Source organism: Catharus ustulatus, chromosome 7 (genome assembly GCF_009819885.2).
Source record: "Catharus ustulatus isolate bCatUst1 chromosome 7, bCatUst1.pri.v2, whole genome shotgun sequence".
NCBI classification, from domain to species: domain Eukaryota; kingdom Metazoa; phylum Chordata; class Aves; order Passeriformes; family Turdidae; genus Catharus; species Catharus ustulatus.
Window position 1 is genome coordinate 33,905,266 of NC_046227.1, and position 20,129 is coordinate 33,925,394.

General features: G+C 41.5%; 1 protein-coding gene across 1 annotated transcript; it reads right to left on the reverse strand.

Moving 5' to 3' along the window:
- Window positions 1-1,962: 1,962 nt before the first annotated feature.
- On the reverse strand, window positions 1,963-5,650 carry LOC116998999 (transcription factor 15-like). The gene is made up of 3 exons (XM_033065272.1): window positions 5,399-5,650; window positions 4,921-5,295; window positions 1,963-4,803 (listed from the first exon to the last, which is right to left on the reverse strand). Exons 1-3 carry the CDS (start codon window positions 5,648-5,650, stop codon window positions 4,753-4,755), a joined length of 678 nt encoding a protein of 225 aa, XP_032921163.1. The 3' UTR covers window positions 1,963-4,752.
- Window positions 5,651-20,129: the final 14,479 nt, after the last annotated feature.

Below are 20,129 nucleotides of genomic sequence, written 5' to 3' on the forward strand. Positions count from 1 at the left end.
GAATTACTTTTATCACTTTCTTGTTCCATCACCCATTTCAGTGTAATTGTCTTATGTGTATTGGCTTCTCCTTTGGAAGAACACATAGCAATTTCCAAATGTTTAATTAAAATCTCAGAACACTTCTGTGATGTGAAGGTTGTAAATGAAACAGAGTAGATAAGGCCTCTCTAAAGCAACTTTTGTCTTAAGTATTTTGTTGCATTTTATCTATCACCAAAACAGGGATCTCTTTCTTTGGTGCACCATAGTTTACTTGTATCAAGATGTCAAAGAGGGAGATTTCTTGGCATCAAGGGGAATATCTTGTGTGGTGGGCTGCTGGTTACTCTTCTTTATTCATCCATGCCTTCTCTTTCTCCTTCCTCTTCTGAGGAAGCCTGTATTCCTAGCTGTACACATCAAAAGTGGGATGAATCTTCAAGGCTTCTAAAACTTTGTAGTATGTTGTAACAGCTAAAGGATTTCACTCAAAATAAGATCCTAGGTTTCTTAGATATGAATGCACATTCAAATTTTGGGAGGGTTTTTGAAGAAATACACCCAGAGCAGCCAGTTTAGTTCTTCTCACTATTAAGAAATGGCTTTTCCCCCCTAAGCTTTCATGGAAGTCCATGGTATTTTTAATCCCAGTAATAATTTTCTTTTCTTCCCCCACAATAATCATTAAAAACATTTTTGTTCAACCTTCAAAGGACTTCTGGTGCAAGAGATCTCCCATATCTCTTGCATTTGTAGCTTGCTGTCTATTTTAGCTAATTTGATATAAATTCTTTCTCCTCACCTTCTATTATCCCTTACTATTACTATTAATCTTAATCTCTTAACCAAGATGTTATTCTCTCTTTTGGAAGGTGTTATTTAGGCAGTCAGTTTAGGTTTTATATAAATCTTAGTGCTATTCTCTCAATGCAGTGTCAACAGGCTCACAGTGCAACAGGCCAGGGCACAGAGACATGGCAGGGACTGCTCCCACTCTGGGTCCTTTTTCTTGCTGCCCTGATGAACCTGCACTGAAGAATCAACCTCCTCCTTTCTTCTCCCTCCATTCTTGCCCCATCCTTTCCCTCCCTCCATCTCCTCCTGTGTTTGGCACTTAGGATATTGTACAGGCCCTGAGCAGAGGAGCTCATTTTTCATTTTCCCAAGCTTTCCACCCACTTCCCTTCTCTCCTGCCAATGCACACCCATGGTGCATTCATACATGTCAGTATGCTGCTGAAATCCTGGAGAGATACATTTGGAAAAGGTAAAGAAAAAGATTAAATACTTGCATCTTGAGATGGCTATAGAACTTCCATCTTAGTGTTTGCAGTTTATTCTTTAAATCAGTAACAAAAATACTGTTTATTTTAGCAAATATAATCACATTTTGCAAACAAATACAGATTTTTGTAAAGAAGCAGATTTTCCATGAAAGGAAACTTCTGTTTTGTAGAACAGAAGTGAAAATAGAAGCTAACATATGAAACTACTTTGGCTTACATTATGATTAATTCATAAATAACCAAGAACTATGTTCAAATGCTTCTTTAAACTTAACCAGTAAAATCAAACAACATGATTTATTCACTTTGCTTGGTTCTGTTTTTATACAGTGATGTAGCAGGCTAAGTACAATGATTTATACAAAGTACTATGCTTGGATTATTTTAACAATAATTTAATAGGATCAAAAAATGGTGTATATCTCCCTGTTTCTGCTTTATTCATGCATCATGTAAATTGAATAGCCAAGTGTTTAGAGGAAAACAAAGCTGGGCTTGGCATCAGGCATGCCTCTGTTCATACATACAGAGCAGAATGCACTTACAAATAAAATACCCCAACTGGTCAAACCCCAGTGTCTGCAGAACAAGAGGCTCTTTGGCACCTCTGGAAAAACTCACATTATTCCAGTGCCTCACCATCAAGTAAGGTACTTGGTCTCAGACACCCTCAAGATTTTGACTTGTATATTTGTTCATGTCATGAATAATGCTGCTCCATGATTAAAAAAATAGGATTGATAAGACACACAAGCTCATACAGTAAAAACTCAGTGAAACACCTAATGAGCTCTTTATATGTGCAGTCTGAGCTCTCAATTCATCTGTGTCTCCAGAAATTAAATTCTTTTTCCCTTGATTTATATAAAACCCATTACAGAGTAACAGCTCAATATTTTTTTTCCCACCTGGGATTAGAGAAGTTTTTACATTACAAATAAATTTCAGCAAAGTTAAGGATTTGCCCCCAATTTTCCTCATTTAAATACATAGAGTTACACATATATAAATATTCCTCAGAGAAATCACTGCTATAATTGCTTTGGATAGAGATTATCTGTCTATACCATAAATATTTGGGCCACAGTGCTCTGGGGTCTAATTTCTGCCATGATTAATCAGTGTTAGTGAAATTTCTGTATTATTTAGTAATTAAAACCCTGAGAAAATCTTCAAGCCCAGTTGAATTCAACACTTTACCCTGAGTAAAGAGAGAAGAATTTAATGTTACACTGAGCCACATTAAACAGGAGAGAAGGCTAAGTTGTTAGGACCTACTTCTTCTGTTTTTGTCATTGAAAAATATCTTGTATAAACCCTTTACAAAACTGGGGAGATAAAAGCACGTTTATAGGGAGAACACCAAACTCCTTGTAGCATTGTAGAAATTATTCATGAGAGTTTCATATCATGAGATTTCAGCTCATACTTTGGTACAAAAGGCGACCTCACATTTTGTGCTCATTTACTTTAATAATTAAGTATAAAGGTATCTTATTAAATCCAAATATACTTCACTAAAAACTCTTAAAACTGCAATAAAATCACAGCATTTTGAAAACCTGAAATAAATAATTTTATTGTCTTTCTTACAAATTTCAAAATTCAGAGCATACTCAAAGCAAAATTTTCCTAAAATTGTTTGAAGCAGCTATGATACAGCTGAATGAATAAATTAGTATTAGTTGTCTATAAAGAGGTTGGATACTTTAGTTTAATGTGTTCATAAGAATGTAGGGCCTAAGTGTAAGATCAGCTTTAATTATAGAGCAAATAACTTTTTAAAAGACAATTTTTTTTCAAATTGATTAAAAAAATCCAGGAAGATATTTCGTAGAACTCTATCCTCACACACAGAGGCTGACACAAAAATTAAAAACCACTTTGTACAAGGCTGTAAAGAGTTCCAGCTTCATAAATCAGTGCCAAAACAAACAAAGACCTGGATCTGGCAGCAACTGAAAGTTCCCATTAAAAAAAGATTAATGATAGAAACCTTCTGAAAACAAAAATCTCCTCTCAATCCAGGAAAATGCATCCTGTAGCCTTTAATAACTGAAGAGACTGACGTGATGTGGAATTGCTGGGACTTTGCTCGGGTATTTTTCTTGGTTAGAATTCAAAGGAAGAGCTTATTGCACTTCTGTAGGTACAGCAGATTTAAAGTCATTGTGCTACAGAAAAAGTCATTGTGCTGCAGAAAAAGTGGCCACTGTGTGTTGGGCAGGGGAGAAGGGAAACTAAAAGAGTGAAGTTGTATGGGGGTACTTGCCAAGTTCTTCATAACTACTGCCAGAATTTGCTTTGCACTTATGTAGGGCAAGAAGAGAAGACTGTACAAAAAAAAAGTGAACAACACAGGGCTGCTTCTGCAGCCCTCACGTTTGGCCAGAGCAGCAAGGCTGGCCAGGAGCACTTCACAGATGGATCAGGGGAGGGAAAAGGAGACACGTTTTCCTTGCAGCACTTCTTGGAGTGGTACAGTTACCAAGCTCTTACAGAGTATAGAGTGCCTCCCAAAGTAACAAGTTAAGATTAATTAAAGCCTAATTAATTATATTATAAATAGCTATAAAAAACATTGCAAAATTAATCTATCTCTGTGTTTCTTAGAATCCAGCATTACTGGGGTTCAAGATTTTAGCCTGCTGCTTCTTTAATGTCCAAATCTGAAAATGGAAAATACTTATTTGCCTTTTAGAGTTCTGAAAACAAGCACTCAAGGTAGTAAACTGCAGTGATGTACAGGGCACAGTTTTGGAACGACATGGGTGATGGGAAACCCTCCTTGCCAGAGAGATTCAGGAATATCCCGTGCTATTTAAAGGGCTGGCAGGGCTCGCAGTGTTAATAAGGAAAGAGCATCGCTTACACTGCTCATCTCCCCTTTCCTCTCCTGTGCCGGCTCCGTCCCGTGCCGTGCGCTGCTGCTGCGCCTGTGCACTACGGGGCTGCTTCCACTGGAAGTTTTCCGACTTTCTGTGAACACCTCAAAATAATCTTCCAGCATCGTTGAGACCTCTGAAGCATGTCAGCTGTCGGCATCAGCCCCTGTCCCCGAGGACGGGAGTGCAGCTGGAGGAGTGGGCGCAGCGCTGCGTGCAGCCCGGGCTGCGCTGGAGGCGGAGGGCACGGCGTGTTCGTGACAGCGGCCCCTGACAGGGGACACTGTGTTTGCAAGTTCAAGTTTCATCATGCGACACAGGTTTAGGAGGCATCAGGATCAGGGCTTGGCTGCTGAGGTTTAACATTTCTCGCGCTAAAATAGCTGCCGCACCAGGTGCAACCCTCTCAACAGAGGCAGTGAATTTCATTTGCAAAACAACCTGAAAACACCCCTCACAATACGAAACAAAGTGCATAGACTTAAAAAGTAACTCTCAGGACTGTGCTATCTAAATGTAAACATGCAGCACGAGTGAGGCGATGTTACCCAGAGCAGTGGCACAGTCAGAGCAGGAGTGATGCGAGACCCTCCGCCTGTTCAGAGTCCGGTTACGGCTGGACCAGGTGATGCTTTCTCTTTTTCCCGGTGCTGTTCGATGGATAAAACATACAGGTTAGGAGGCACCAAGGACAGCACCGAGCCCTTGGCTGCTTCAATCCCAAAGCAATAACCACCCTCCCCAACAGAGCGGCGTGAAGCCCTTACCCGCTGCCGCTGGTCGCTGAGGCAGAAGGTGCAGATGGACCGAGGCGCGCAGGCACCTGGCGGCGAGCAGGGCTGAGCGGGATGAGAGGGCTGAGAGTACTGAGAATGCTGTGAGGGCTGCGGGCAGGGCTGAGCGGGCTGCGGGCACGGCTGCGGGCACGGCTGCTCGGCCGCCGCCGCCTCGTCCTGCCGGCGCTGCTGCAGCAGCAGCACGTTGGCCAGGTGCGAGATGTAGCTGGAGGCCAGGCGCAGCGTCTCCACCTTGGAGAGGCGGCGGTCGGCCGGGCGGGTGGGGATGAGCCTGCGGAGGGCGCCGAAGGCCGTGTTGACGCTGTGCGTGCGGTCCCGCTCCCGCGCGTTGGCCGCCGCTCTCCGCCCGCCGCCGCCCCGCGCCCGCCGCCGCCGCGCCGCGCCCCGCGCCTGCCCCGCGCCCCCGCCGCCCCGCATGGCGCCCGCCGCCGCCCCGCCGCTCCATCACTTTTATGCGCGCCAGGTGCCGCATCGCCCCTGCTCGCCCCGTGTCCCGCCGGCCGCGCTTGGCGGCTGCTCCCGGCCGGGGGCCGCTGCCGCCGCCGCACCTGTCGCGGCCCCGGGCTCGGCAGCGGCTCGGCGGAAACCCCCGCTCCTCCTCCTCCTCCTCCCTGCCGGGGGGGCTCGTCTGCAGCATCCAGCGGTGTGACCGACCCTTGGCTCCTCGCGGGGTGTACCAACCTCCGCAGTTTTTACCCATCCCGCACCCCGTATTCCATCCTGTTCCAGCCATGTGTGTGTGTATGACACAGGGTCATTCAGGCTGGAAAGGACCTCAGGGATCATCAGATCCAACCTTTGATCGATTGACAAGGTCATCACCTTGCCAATGAAACCACAGCACTGAATGTCATGTCCAGCTGTTTCTCGAACATCCCTAGGGGTGGTGATTCCACCACTCTCCTGGGCAGCCCCTTCCAATGCTTATCAGTTCTTCATGTGATTAAATTCTTCCTGATGTCCAGGCCATGTCCTCTTGTCCCTTCACTAGTTTCCTTGAAGAAGAGGCTGACCCTCACCTGGCTACAACTTCCTCTGAGGTTACATTTTGGCAGAAATGGGATAATAGATCAAGCATGGAGGTGGATTTCATCACCTTCCCCAGGTAACACTAGACACACATATAAATCCAATTTCTCATTCTGTTCAGAATGAGTGTCTGCCTCAATCATTTACTTATTAAAAGGTCATCATAAGCACTAATTGATTTCACCTCTTTTCTTCATAAAATTTGACATCCTGTCTGAGCTCAGAGACTCATGAAAGGTCATGGCACGGGTTTACTCAAATGAATCATCCCTACTGATTAAGCAGCCCTGACTGACTCTTTTTATGTGGTCCTGGAAGCTTTTTTGTGGTGACCTAAATATGAATCCTTCTTCCCAAATCAGGACTGGATTAGCAGTCATATCTCTCTAATCATGGGTGCACACCCTGAGGTTAGGCAGCTGCTCAGACATGTTTGGCTGGGACTCGTGTCCTCTCAAAATACAGCTGGTACCAACAGTCAGGGCTACATCTCTGCAGCACATTTGTCTGCTGGGATGGCAAAGTGCTGGTTTGTGTTGGTTACACTTTCTGTTTGGGCAGAAGGTGTAGGAAAAGATGGACAAATACATCTGTCAACCAGTTGCAGTAGTATCCTACTATGGCTTATTAATGAGCAACACTTCTTTCATGTGATTTTCCTTTATATTACTTGGGAGAAAAAGGGAGAAAGTATTTGGATTTCCCATTGGATGATGTTTAGGAGATTTTTGTGATTTCTACAGCAAAATATTGCTGCAATAAAAATAGCTTGAGGCTAAGGGCTGAAGAAATGCAAGGCTGGATGGGGAGGTGTGTGCCATGCTATTGATCCAAAGGAATTCTTTTGGGATGAGAGCAGGATGTGGCCTTTCATCATCAGATGCTGGTGAAAGCTGTGTTCATGCAGTTTTCCTAAAGTTTGTGAAGATAACCAGATCCTACTCTCACAGTAGGATATCCTATCTGTTTAACCTTCCAAAAAGCAAATGATCTAGAAAGTTCTGGAGTTGAATTTCAATCCTTAGATGTACTGCTTTTCTGAAATCTCCAGGTAAAACCTGCAGTGTCCTCCATGCAGGTTTCTTCCTTTTTGTCACCTTGAATATTTCTAGAATGAATTTCCTGACCAGACAAAGTCAACGACAAAACTCCCATTGACTTTAATGGGGCAGGATTTCACCCTTGATATGTTCTGGTAGCTGAGCAGTGGAGATAATTGATTCTTTGTCAGACTCACTCATTGCTTACCAGTGTTTTCCTGTCTTTAGCATCTCAGTTTCTTTGTTTTTCTTTTTTTTTTTTATTATTACTGAAAATAAACCAAAACAAAGTCAACCTCCTTCAACAAAAAGAACCCGAGACAAAACTGGTGTTCTCAAAGTCAGAATTTATGGCTTATTGATAAACCATGAATGAGAAAAGGAATATGTGATACTCAGGAAGAAAATGATGCTGTGTCTGCAGAGAACACCAGAATGATTTTCTGTGACTTTACAGCAATAACTAATTTGGGGGTTAAGGACAAAGGGGTGGCTGAACAATTCTTGTTCTGTTACCAAGGCTGTTGGAAATAGTAATGCAAAGAATGTTTTTTTCTTTTTTTCTCTTTTGGTTAGATAAGGAGTCTTGTAAAAAGGCCAAAATGCTGCTAACTTTAATTACTAAGTTATTGATTGGGATAATATTTATGCAAGTGCTAGGGGGAGCATATTCCTCAAGGAAGGTGCAGCATTGCTGTTATTTTACAATTTGCTGAATCGCTAATAGCGAGCAAGAATGGGGCTGCATGAATGCAAAGCAGAAGAGTGGGCAATATTTTCTGTGCAGTGATAAGGTTTTGCCTGAAATTTGCCTTCATGCTACATAGAGAAAGTTATCTGATATCCATTGTAAGGAAGCATTCAACAGTATTCAAAAGACTGGAAATATGAAGTATCTCACTGATTAGTTGCAGTCTAGTGACTGGTATTTCTTTAATTTGCCTTTATTTTTTGAAGAACAGTCTTAATAGGAAATAAAAAAAAGAGAAGAATTTAGAAGAAGGCAATTTGGAAAAGCTATACCTATGAAAAGAGCAAGTTATTTAGAGGATAACAAAAGAAACAAATCTAAATTAGCAGTGCTGAATGTCTCTGGTCACAGCCAAGAAGCCTTCCAAATGCATTTCCACTAAATAGGAAGTAGAACACAAAATTGTTCACTTGTTAAAAAAAAAAGACATTTAGAGACAAAAATGCCTTTAAAAGAAGTATACTTGAATGTTTGTGGTGTCATTCTGTGCCTGTAGGTCACACTGATTTCAGTGAGACACTTGTTTATTCAAGAGCAGAAATATGGCAGCATCCTATGGACAAAATTTTTTGATTTTTTTCCCGAACTGTTCATATTATTCTGCCTCACTCCATGGTGCTTCTTACCACATGCTGTGTTTTTTTTAAGGATTATGCTGTGTTTGCCTTCTCCATCAAAGCCATTACACATACACATGTATTTTTATTTCTCCACACAATATTGCTCACACGTATGAGAAGATATGTCTGAGTTGTAGGCACAGATCTTGTACAGATTTTCAAACCACTGTTATTAACTGTTTTATTAACCAGGATTCTTCTGCAGTGCTTACCTGATGAAGCGGGTGCATGCTGTACTTCAATCACTTTTGACAGAAGGGACAGTCCAGCTGTAACAAAGAGAAACAAATACAGGATGTTGATGGCTGGAAATGTCCACAGAGCTGAAAATAATATATTTGACAAAATGTTATCAATTATGTGTCTGTCTCAGACTTTGACTGCCTGTGACAACTACTGCTGTCCTTCACAAACCTGGGTGATAGAGTTGTCATTTTTATTGCAATTTTTAATAAATGTGACTGCCATAAAAGAGCTGTTGATTGAAGAATCTTTCAAATAGCATTTTACTCTATACAGGTTCATCAAGGGAGTGATTTTAAAGAGAAAAGATTGAGGAGTAGTCAAAATATGGGAGGTGCAAGAGACGTTTTTGGAAAAGGAAGACTTGCACAGAGCATGTTAAATGAGGAAAGGTTAATCAAGAGGTGGACTTAAGGCTTCATGTGTTAAAATGCTGTCAGGTGGATGGTGAACCTTCCAGATTGTAATAAATATCCTGCACACATTTTGAACTCTCACTCTGCTACTGCAGTGCAAGTTCTCAAGCAGGGGAGGAGCAGGAGCAGCTCTGCCCTGCACTGCTGGTAGTTGATTAATGTGGGATCTAACAAGTCCTTCTTGATATTCCAGCCAGCCAGATTTAGCATGACACTTATCTCTTCACTTGCAATCTCTTCACTTACAATCTCTGTTCTTCATCTGAATTGATCTGTGCCACGATTCTCCGGTGTGTTAATGAGTTTTCTGTGTGGTGGAGTGCTGCAGGCCTTGTTAAACGCCAGGAACATCCTGCCTACTGCATTTTATTTATACACTCACTCCGGTACTCTTGACATAAAAAAGCTGAGTTGTTTATCTTTAAGTTTTTGACAAAAAATTTGTCTTACAGTAATTTTCTCTGCTCTGACTGCCCACAGAGGAAAATCCAAATATATTATTCACCTGCTATTTCAAAACCATTTAAACTTGCCACGTCTAAGTGGTGTTTTACACCATTGTGCTGATACTCTCGAAGCTGTTATTAACTGCCTCAGAAGTAATTCTTGATTGTGGTTGCATTCAGCAGAAAGATGACAAGGCATGTTCTTTTCTCTGTCGGCCTGAAGCAATATAAGGACAATACACCAGCCCTTAGGAAACGAAATGTTTTGGAAGCAGTGTTCTGCCGAGTCTTTTTTGTTCATTAAAGCTGCCAGAGCCCTCCCTTGCCTGCTGCCTTATTTCCCTCCTTTTTAAATCCATCCTGACAGAGCTTGGTTAGTGTTTGGGAAGATGTTTTCTAGAACAATCAGCTGCTTTGGTTTGGGAGCTGAGATCCTTTGCTAATCCGTTTGGAAATCCCTGTGTTGGTGAGGAACCAGACCTTAGATGAAGCTGTGGCAGCTGGAGTCTCTGTGTGGCCAGGAGAGGCTCTTCCACTCTCCTGTACTTTGCCTCAAACATGAATCCATGCCTCAAATGTGCACTGCAGAAGTGTGTTCAGCTTGATTTTACAGGGAAAATGGACTGGGAACAACACCCAGCAAGGTGTTGTGCTCTTCAAACTCTTCTCAAGACAAAGCACCAAGAGTTCGTGCTCTCTTCACTTCCAGGTGCTCTCACAAGATGGTCAGTCTGTGTAATTTTTTAATACCCCACATCTCATATTTTGCCTTTTCAGAGACTAAGGGTTGCTAGGTCTGTTTTGCAATGTCTCATGATCAGCTTGGATCACTGATGGAAATCACTTTTCTGGAGAAGCAGAATGTATAGTACTAAATAGGCATTGAATTTTCAGACTCATGTTTGCTTGAGTTTTTTTTCCTTTTCTTTTTTTTTTTTAATAAACATGGAATGCTGCTGTAGAAATGCAGCTGAATTTTAGTTATTATAAAAAATATTCAGCTACTGTAATAATGAACAGGAACATGAGATGTAGAATCATTCAGTTGTGTGGAACAACTATTGCAGACACTTCAAAATGCTTATTGCAATTTGATTTGTTCCATCTTCCCCTCCCAGTCATAGTTACATCTGCCAAAAAAAAAGCTTTGTTCACCCCATACTTCTACTTTTACAATATACTTTTATGAAGAGCATTATACTGCACAAGATTTTGTAGGTTTACTTCAAAGAATGTATTTCCAACAATATCTTCAAAGTGCTTAGAGCAGACTAATCCAAAGATATCCCAAAGCCCATGAAAGGAATATAATTGATTGTATAATTACCACAGCTTCTGCAATATCACTGCAACTGAAGTTGTTTGTATGGTTTCTGTCCCTCTTCTCAGCTTCTAGAGTCTCCTCCTATGAAGATACTCAAAATCAGACTTCTTTAGATACTTCACTTTGTTGTCCTTAGTGCTTCAATTCCACACAAGGATTTCTATTAGCAAAGACATCTCTGGAGATGATTCCATAGTTCAAATTTGATTCAAGGACAGATTCAATTTCAGTCACTCAGGTTCAGGTCAGGACTGACTCCACTGCCACCAGCTGAGTTAATCTGTCCCTGCACCAGTGTAGCTGGTGGCATCATCAGAACAATAATGAGCTTTAGCTGCTGTTGAAAATACTTTATTGATATTAGAGGCTGCATGAAGGTAAATTCCTTCATGTTCTCAATTTTTGCCAGACAAGTTGAAGTGGGATATGTACGTGTATAAAAACATAAAGCTGTTTCAGTTTCAAATGTGTGTTGTAAAGAAGACAGCCAACTTTTCAGGGCCATGTGATCCTACAGTTTATAATAAAATTGTCTCATCCCTGCCCTTTAATCACATTTGAGGCAGGGGGAGTAGATACTTTTATCTTCGGACAGGGATGTGGATTTTCTAAAATGTTCCTTAATCGATCACTAATAATGATAATTTCACAAGTTGGAAAAAATAAAGCCAAAACAATTATCTACTTAAAATAGAATTTACCTAAAATACTGTAATTGAAAAGAGTTTTGGAAGCCTAAATCCACAGCTATTGGTGAAGATGTATTCAGTGGTTCTTTGGAGCTGAACTAATACAGTTTAATAAATAATAGGTGAACTACAGCAAACAAAGAGTTTACAGTCTGAAAGCTTAAAAGAATATTCTGTTAAGCCAAACAAACATGGATTGATGCCAGTATTATGCTTTTGGAATGAATTTCTAGCTCTGTCAGAGTAGAAAGTATCATGTAAAATAAGTCTAACTAAGCTAGTTAGATTAGGGAGCTGTGCAGACCAAAGCAATCTCATGTGTACTGCAAGTATACAAGTTTTTTGTTTGTTTTTTTTTTTTTTTTTGTGGTTTTATACCTATAGAATCTTTATCTTGATCCAATTATATGGTAAGTCTTTAACACATATTTGAGACTGAAGATCAAGCTCAGTGAAAACTGTCTGTGAAGATTATTTGACCTTTCTTGGGGTACCTGTGGGGATATCACTTGGGAAAGATAAATAATTCTCATTAAGATTCCTTCTGACAGTTGGCAGACCAGGTGGTCCTGCAGAACACAAGGGCAGGGTCTCTCATCCTGAGTCTTTAAAGCTTGTACAGGTATGAAGAGGGTTATTGTGCTCTGAATTAAACCAAACTCTTTGTTTTAGTTTCAACAAGAGCTGTTTGCCTTGTGTTTCTGCACATGCCCTGCTGTCCCATGAAATTTGCCCAATTTGCTCTCGACCTTGCAGCACATTTTGGAGTCTTGTAGAACTCTTCTTTCGTGTTTCTTCTAGTTTAAAACAACCAGAGTTTCCAAGCTGCCTGTGGGGTCCCTTAGGCTGGAATGGACCACTGCCCATTGTCTGAACCCTCTCTTCCCTCCCAGTGCTGCTGGATCTTCCTGAGATACACATCCTTTCCCTGCTAGAAATACTGACTGACATCACTGGTTGTTCTTTCTCGCTTCTGACTGCCACTAACTGCTCTCTGCCCAGGATTCCTGCTTCACTCTGGGCCAGCACACGCAGCCAAGGTGTTTCAAACACTGTCCCAGAGTACAGCTGTGTGTGATCTCAGCTTTCAGGGAACAGTGAAAATGCAGATAATATAGGAGAGAAGGAAACTTGAGTTCCTGAATTGAGCATGCCTGATGGAGAGCTGCCTTGGTTCACAAATACGTGGCACCACACCTGTTACATGCAAAGTAAGCCCTGCATCTCTGTTAAAAAGCTCTCTAGTTACATGATTAAACTTGGCTTTACTAAAGCCCTTCCTAAATTAATTTTTTAAAAAATTAATCCTTTTGAAATGAATGACATTTAATTTCATTTATTGCTTTTGTCAATTCTATCTAAACCTCCACTGCAATCACTGATGTTACTTACAGGGAGGCCAATTGTGTTTGTATAGGTAGAGTACATAAAATTTCTTAGTGTATTTCTTGTCAGTTCTCATTTTTTCAGCTGTACTTGCTGGTTCTTTTGGACACTTCGTAGTAACCCACAGCCAAATCTTATAAAATAACATTTCCTTTTATATCAAGAATACTACCAGAACCCTGCAAAAATGAGTTCTGCTCTTGTGTCTGGTGTGAAGAAAGTGTGGTTAAAGAAACTGCAGTTTGACATATCCATCAACTATATTGAAAATTATTTCATACAGGAAATAATGGCTTTCTGCTGAGATCATTAAAATGAAATTCTTGACTTGTCTTGGGATCTTTGAAGGTGTGGAGAGGCAGACTTGCACAGCTCTGTGCCTGTTAGGCACATATCTGCATGCTGACCTGCCTTCCAGGCAGACCTGAATGAGTTGCTTGCCTGAAAGGTGCTGTACAAAGGCTCATAACTCACTTTGCAGGCAGACAAGAACAGGTACTTGTCTGGGAGACAGCCCTTTGTTGATAACCTGCCTCCAAGGCAGATCTGTCTAGTTATCTCTGCTGCCTTTGAAGCAGCTCCACACAGAGTTGTGTGTCCTCAGTGGGCTCGCTGCTGCCTGCCTGGGAGGTACTCAGGTTGATCATCTTCCTTCTAGAAAATCCTGAGCAATTAGTTACCCCAAACAGCAGCTCTCCAAAAGGGACATTTACAATATGAACTTGTAAATGTGTCTGCTCCTGACTGATCACTGTGTCTGGTGTTCTTTATTAACCTCCCATGTATAAGCACTGTAACAAACATCCTTCTCCCACGTTTAGAAAAATAAAATAAAGAACTTGTCAGAAATTTCTGCTAATAGAGCTCGCATGTGCTGGTTTCTGTGGCAGTAATCAGGCTGCCAAACTTGCTGAAGGGAAGGAAGGGACTAGGGACTTTAAAAAAAAAATTCAAAATTGTTATGCTGTGTTGAAGGACTAAAGGGAAGGTGGACACTGTATTTCAGTGTTCAGTTTTAAAAATGGCATCTAATTATTGTGCAGAGATCCAGTTCTCAGTCTCTTATACAACATCATAAGTGCTACATGCTCATTTCTAATCAAAGAAATGCTTTATTTTACTTGAAAAAAAAGACAGTAATCACTAGTTAACTGTAAAATACAATTTTGTTTCTTTTCCTTTCTTAGAGAAATTGAGATTACAAGTCAGATATTAGACTTGGAAAAAAAGGTTCATATACCTGAAGGCCATAAACCAGAAGCAGTTAAGTCACCTGATAAAGGATAGATCAGATATTAAGCATTTCTATGTTTGGTGCAATATTGTTGTGTAAGTATATCAGTGTAATTCTGCAGTAGGTTGGTTGCAGTCGGTTATAATCACTCTGGCAGGCATGGAATGAGCCTAGAATTAGGCTCTTATTTTAGTTCTGCTTGTGTTTTGTGGAGGAAGCAGGAATATTGCTTCAGATATGTTAGTCCTGGATACAGTGTGACACATCCCATGTGTTTGGAAAACATTATGTTAACTCAGGAAGTGCAGCAGTTCCTGGCAGGTACTGCAGTACCTGTTGGTCCTGCTCTGTTTCTTCCTGTAGTTCTGGACTAATATCTGCTGTCAGGGATAATTTCTCTTCTTTCAGTCCTCATAAATCTCTCAGCTGGGGCTCTCTGCATGAAGAGCACTTAGGGGTGCTGCACTTGTCCCAGCAAAGGTGCATGGCCACCCTCAGGCAGAATGCAGCAGCACTTTGGGTAGGGAGACATGCCCAGTGCAAGATGTTCCCAGCTTGTGGCTGACCCAGTGGTGATTGTATCTTATCCCTGGGTGCATGGAATGTGGGAATTCTGCTGCACAATCCTGCACGTGGGCTGGGGAATAAGGAGGATGTTTCCCCTCTCCTCATAGGTACTCTAGTGCCTCTGTATCAGAGGTGAAACATGATTAAAAAAGTCAATCTTGTACTTGGAAAGGAAAGCAGTGAATTTTATATTAGTGCTTTAATTCTGACTAAGCTAGTTTCATAGTATGGAAGGCTTTCTTTTCCCTCTTCTCTCCTGCCCAAATTAATTTCATCATTGGGCATAGGAATAGAAATTAGGAGCCTGAAGTCATGCTGTGATATCCAGAAATACAGCTATGATCCCCTTTGTTTTTTCCCTCATCTTTCTTTTCCTCAACCTCTTTCATCCCATCTTTATTCCAGCATATCTTGACTAATGATTGTGGCTGAAGAAACTGAAACCTGCTCATGGGTATTTCTCAAGCAGACTAAGTTTGTCAGCTAAATTATTCATTGTGAAACAGCTCCTCAGAGGCAAGGACTATACTTAGTGTGATGGTGACCAGACTGGACCTTTGGGTACTGCCACAGCAGTGGGATGCAGTGTTGACAACATTCACAGTTTCAAAGGAGCACAAATGACAACACAGATCTCTCCATCACACACGGGTGAGGTGGAGCTGAAAAGCAGAACCTGCTCATGAGGTGAGAGTTGGGTGCTGAGAGGGGAGCAAATGCCCAGTTACAAATAAAAAGCTGCAAGTGCCAAAATGTAATGAAACTGCATGATATGTGGGTGTAGAATATTTATTAAAATTCTGCCTTGGGACATAGCTGTGTCCAAACCACTTCCCCAACCTGCAATTAATCAGGGTTACTTTGCTGTTCATAAACAGACCAGATTGTTGCAAGTCACAAGATGTCCTGGTGCTCTGTGCCACTAACTGGGGTAGTTTTTGATCAGCAGGACTGAAACCATGCTTATTTGAGTTCATATTTTGCTTTCTGCAAGACCTGGAAATGTTTATAATAAAATGATGTGCTGTTACATATGTATCAGTTGATAATAGGTGGCAAGTTACTGGTCCAAATATGTTGAAATAATTTTTGAGGAGTAATTTGAATAGTACATTTGAAACATCAAAGTTGATTGAAGAAAATGCAAACCTCAGGTTTTCATCAAAGACTTTGAAGGGATTAATAGGAAGCAATTACTTAGGAAGAAATTCTTCCCTGTGAGGGTGGGGAGGCCCTGGCACAGGTTGCCCAGAGAAGCTGTGGCTTCCTGGAATTGTTCTAGTACAGGTTGGATGGCACTTGGAGCAGCCTGGGATAGTGGAAGGTGTCCCTGCCTGTGGCCGGGAGTAGAACAGGATGAGCTTTAATGTCTTTTCCAACTCAAACCATTCTATAATTCTATGGCTTTCTTTTTAATGGGGCAGTGCACTTTTTAACTCAGCATTTTGGAGTTTGCCAAATGTGTTGCACAAATCCTCTGATGCTCATCTATGTGTGTTTAGAGAAACATCAAGCATGAAAGGGACTTTAAAAGATATGGACAGAAGAAAAGAGATACTGAAATCCAGTGAATCTGCATGGGTAACCAAACCTCTGAGCCCTCCAAGCTTTAGTGAATTCAATAAAGGTAACACAGATTGAAGCTCTCCATAGTTTTTAGTTTGAGTTTTGTGATGCTGAAGTCCTGCCAGACTTTTGCTGATACTGCCCATGTTCTTCGTCTCTATCCTGCATAACAAAATATTTCCTCACACAGTGTGCCATGATCTCCTATATACAGTAAGAATGATGAGTGCAATTACCAGCTGGGAGTGAAGTGGAAAACCTGAGCTTGTCCTCATTTCATAGCCCTTCACTGGATCAAATCAGACACTCAGGGCATTTTGGAAACTCAGGCTGGCTTCTTAGGCACAGCATTTTTTACACCTTGGTCAAGGTTACTTTGTGGGGTGTGAATACCCATTCTGATGCAGTGGGTGGAGAATAAATTGCCTGGAAGTGCTATTGTAGACATGAATGGAGAATATTTACTTCCACCCTTTACTTGGGCCAGACTTTTTCTCAGGCATTATGTTTTCAGGGTGAGCTATGGCCTGTTTTTCATTTTCTCCTGGCTGTTTCTTTAAAAAAATGGGTCTATCTCTGTGCTCCTTTCCAAATGAAATCCCACTGCTCATCCTGTTTTTAAATCAAATCAGCATTGCACCCCATCTCCTTTTTGCCACCTGAGATGTAATAATTTAAATGCTTGGGAAGGAAAAACAGCCACAAATGTAGTGTTGGAGAGAAATGTGTTAGAGTAAGCATTAGTCCTACAAAATGCAGAACTCCTGGATTCCGATCTTGTGATTTTGTGCCTGTTTTGGAGTTGGGTTATGACTGAGCTCTGATTCATGCTGCAGTTTTTTCTTGGAGGGGGTGTGAAGTTTATCATCACTGTCTAGGTGTTTGTACTGATAAACTGTGTTAGGGATACAGGGCCTTTGATTCTCTGTGGGGTTGGATTAAACCAGCTCAAAGACTTAAAAACCACTGAGTGGACTGCCAGAAAAGCACACAAGCAAGCTGCTTGCATTTGTTTTTTGCCCTAAAAATCCATGCAAAAAGCCTAAGTCATGTCACCCCTCCCTGAACTGTACACTTTCCAAGGCTCTGCTTGTCCCTGACATCCCTTTAAAGCTGGAGCTAAGCTTGCTCTGCCTTTGCTCCATTGATCTGACTATCACTCTTCAGCCTGACTTTTATCCACACAGCCTTTGCCTGTCCTGGGGCCTTGAAACTGCTCCCAGCTGGTTTCTAAACCTTCAGCAGGGCTCTGGTTTTGGCCTTGCAGCACCATTTATTTCTCTGCTGCATCTTTTCATTAAGTGCAGATCCATCCTGGTACAATGTGTGGGCCATTCTTCCTATCCCCATGCCTGTTGGCTTTTACAGGATTTAAGCTCACAACACAATAGCAGGCTAGCAAATCAAGACATATTTTTCTGTAAAATAATGAAAGTCTTCCCCACTTCTAACACAGCTTGTAAGGAGCGTATTTTCCACTTCCATGTGCTGAATTTGTCTCTCATCATTACATCACCTCGGAATTACGAGCTCTCTCCTCTTGGTGCATGTCCAGGAGTGCACCTTGCCCAAAGGCAAGATGGTAGCTTTTCCTCACTCTGAGTTTACTTGTAGATTGGAGAGCATGAAAAAAAATGTGCTACCGGCATGGCCAGCAGCTAAATGTCAAAATTTGGCTCTAAGACAATACTACTTAAACTATTTCTCTAAGTAAGTGCTCCTTACACAAGGAGGGATTGAAGGATCAGACTCATAGCATTGTAAAATCACTCTCTTAGGAATATTCAGAATTGCCTAGAACATTTTGAATCTAATTCTCCAAACCCTCAGGCAGCTTTGAATATCTCAGCTGTAATACATTGAAATAACAGACACTGATGTAAAAAAATGAGCGGGTGATGCTGAGTTCCACCTCAGGGACGGCTGGATTGCTGCGGGCTGTGCTGCACAGCTCTGCCCGTGCCTCGCTGTGGCCGGGCTGCACAGGGTCAACAGGAGCCCCAAACCCCTGCTCTGCTCTTCTGAGGGATTTTTGGGTGGCAGATGTCGCTGTACATCAGCAGACAGAGCGGCTCTCCTGCCCAAGCTGCCCCCACTGGTTTCCTCCCAGTACACAGGCAGCGCAGAATCACACCTGATCTCCGCATTAGATGGATTTTTAAAGGTATTTTATCTAACTTGCCCAGCTGTATTTCCTTAGGGAATTTTTAGTGTCCAAAGCTGGCGGGATTTGCTTTTCCCGCGATGTGTGCCGAGGATGAGGATGGCCGGGATGCGCTTCATCCCCAGCTCCATCCCCAGCTCCATCCCCGGGCACCACGAGGTGGCACTGCGCTCCTGCTGGAACCTCGCTCCCGTTAAGTATTTCATCAGCAGGATTTCTTCTGAGCAAAGATTTTATTTTCCCTCAAAAAACTAAAAAACTGAACGGGGAAGATTGTTTTTATTGTCTTTTTTTTTTTTTTTTTTTTTTTTTTTTTTTTTTTTTTAAGATATAGAGGCTGTAAAAGAAGCTTCAAGGTTTAAAGGGACAACTCGAGGGGATGTTTTTCTTAGTGTGTCACCCATTTCACCACTTTGGGTCACCCTGCAGCTGCGAATCTTGAAAATGTCACGCAAGCGTCAGGATCTGGCCACCTGGTTCTATGCCAAATTCACATTTTTTTGTAATTGTGATGAGTTGTCTCCTTTTGAAAAATGTTTTTCACCTAACAACTCTTCCTGTTTCTTTTTTCCTACCTTTTTCTTTCCTTTTCTTTAATTCAGAATCTCTAAGGGGTACAGTCAAGTCTCTGATTAGAACAGGAATGAGGATAGGGTGGGTAGTGGGGGCAGGATAAAAGAGTATTTTTTCACTTGTGCTATCAACTGAAGAACACCTTGGAATGTTTGAAATTAGATTATTTTATAAATCTTGTATTAAAAGACTATAAACACTAAAATAATCACTTTGTAAATACTTGTTTGTAGGAATCATTTGTTTAATTCCTTCAGCTGAGTGTCTGAGGACAACACTGGAATAAATTCAGTGCAAGCAGGATAAACTCACTATGCCATCAGTTTCCTCCAGTAGCTCATAATACATTTAAACTGATAATGATGGAAATTATTTTTGAACAAAATGCTATTTGAGATATTTGCAATTTTAAAAATTACATTTTAATGGGATGTTTGCTGTCTTATGTGAGCTTACATTATGCAAGTTGTTGTAACAAGAAAAAGAAGAAAAAACTCCTTGGAAACAGTTTCTCTAAGGTCGATAGGTAGGTAAAATCTTAATTTACATTGCAGACATTGCTTGAGACTCAGAAGGGAATAAATACATAGAGACAGCCTGTTCCAATCCTTTCAGTGTTCCACAGAACTGTTGAGAGCTGCAACTCCTGCCCTTTCAGTCATCACTGGTGTACTTCTGTACACAGATGAGTAGGAAATGCTTCTTTATTTTCGAAATGAATTCCAGTCAGAGGTAGGCTAAAAGCACCATTCATTTAGATTAAAGATCTTGAAACTATCATGTTTGCAACCATTTGTCACAGTTTAAGTAGCAGTGCATAAATGTCGTGCTGTTGGTATACAATTTAATCTCTGCTGACAACAGCTCCATTTCTAAAGTTTCCTCAGCATCTTTTTTTAATGGCTTACATTTCTTATAAACAACCTCTGCTGCTTATGCAGAAATGGGACAGCTCTGTAGGCTGCCAGGCCTGAATCTCCCCAACATGGGGAAAAAATGGTAAAGCAAGTGCAGTGTGTGTGGGAGCATCAGGCAAAGGGTCTTTGCACTGATTCCGTGTGCATCCAGCTCAATGCATGGGGCTCCATTCTGCAGGGACAACTGATGGTTTTTTGTTGTTTCAGGTCAGAA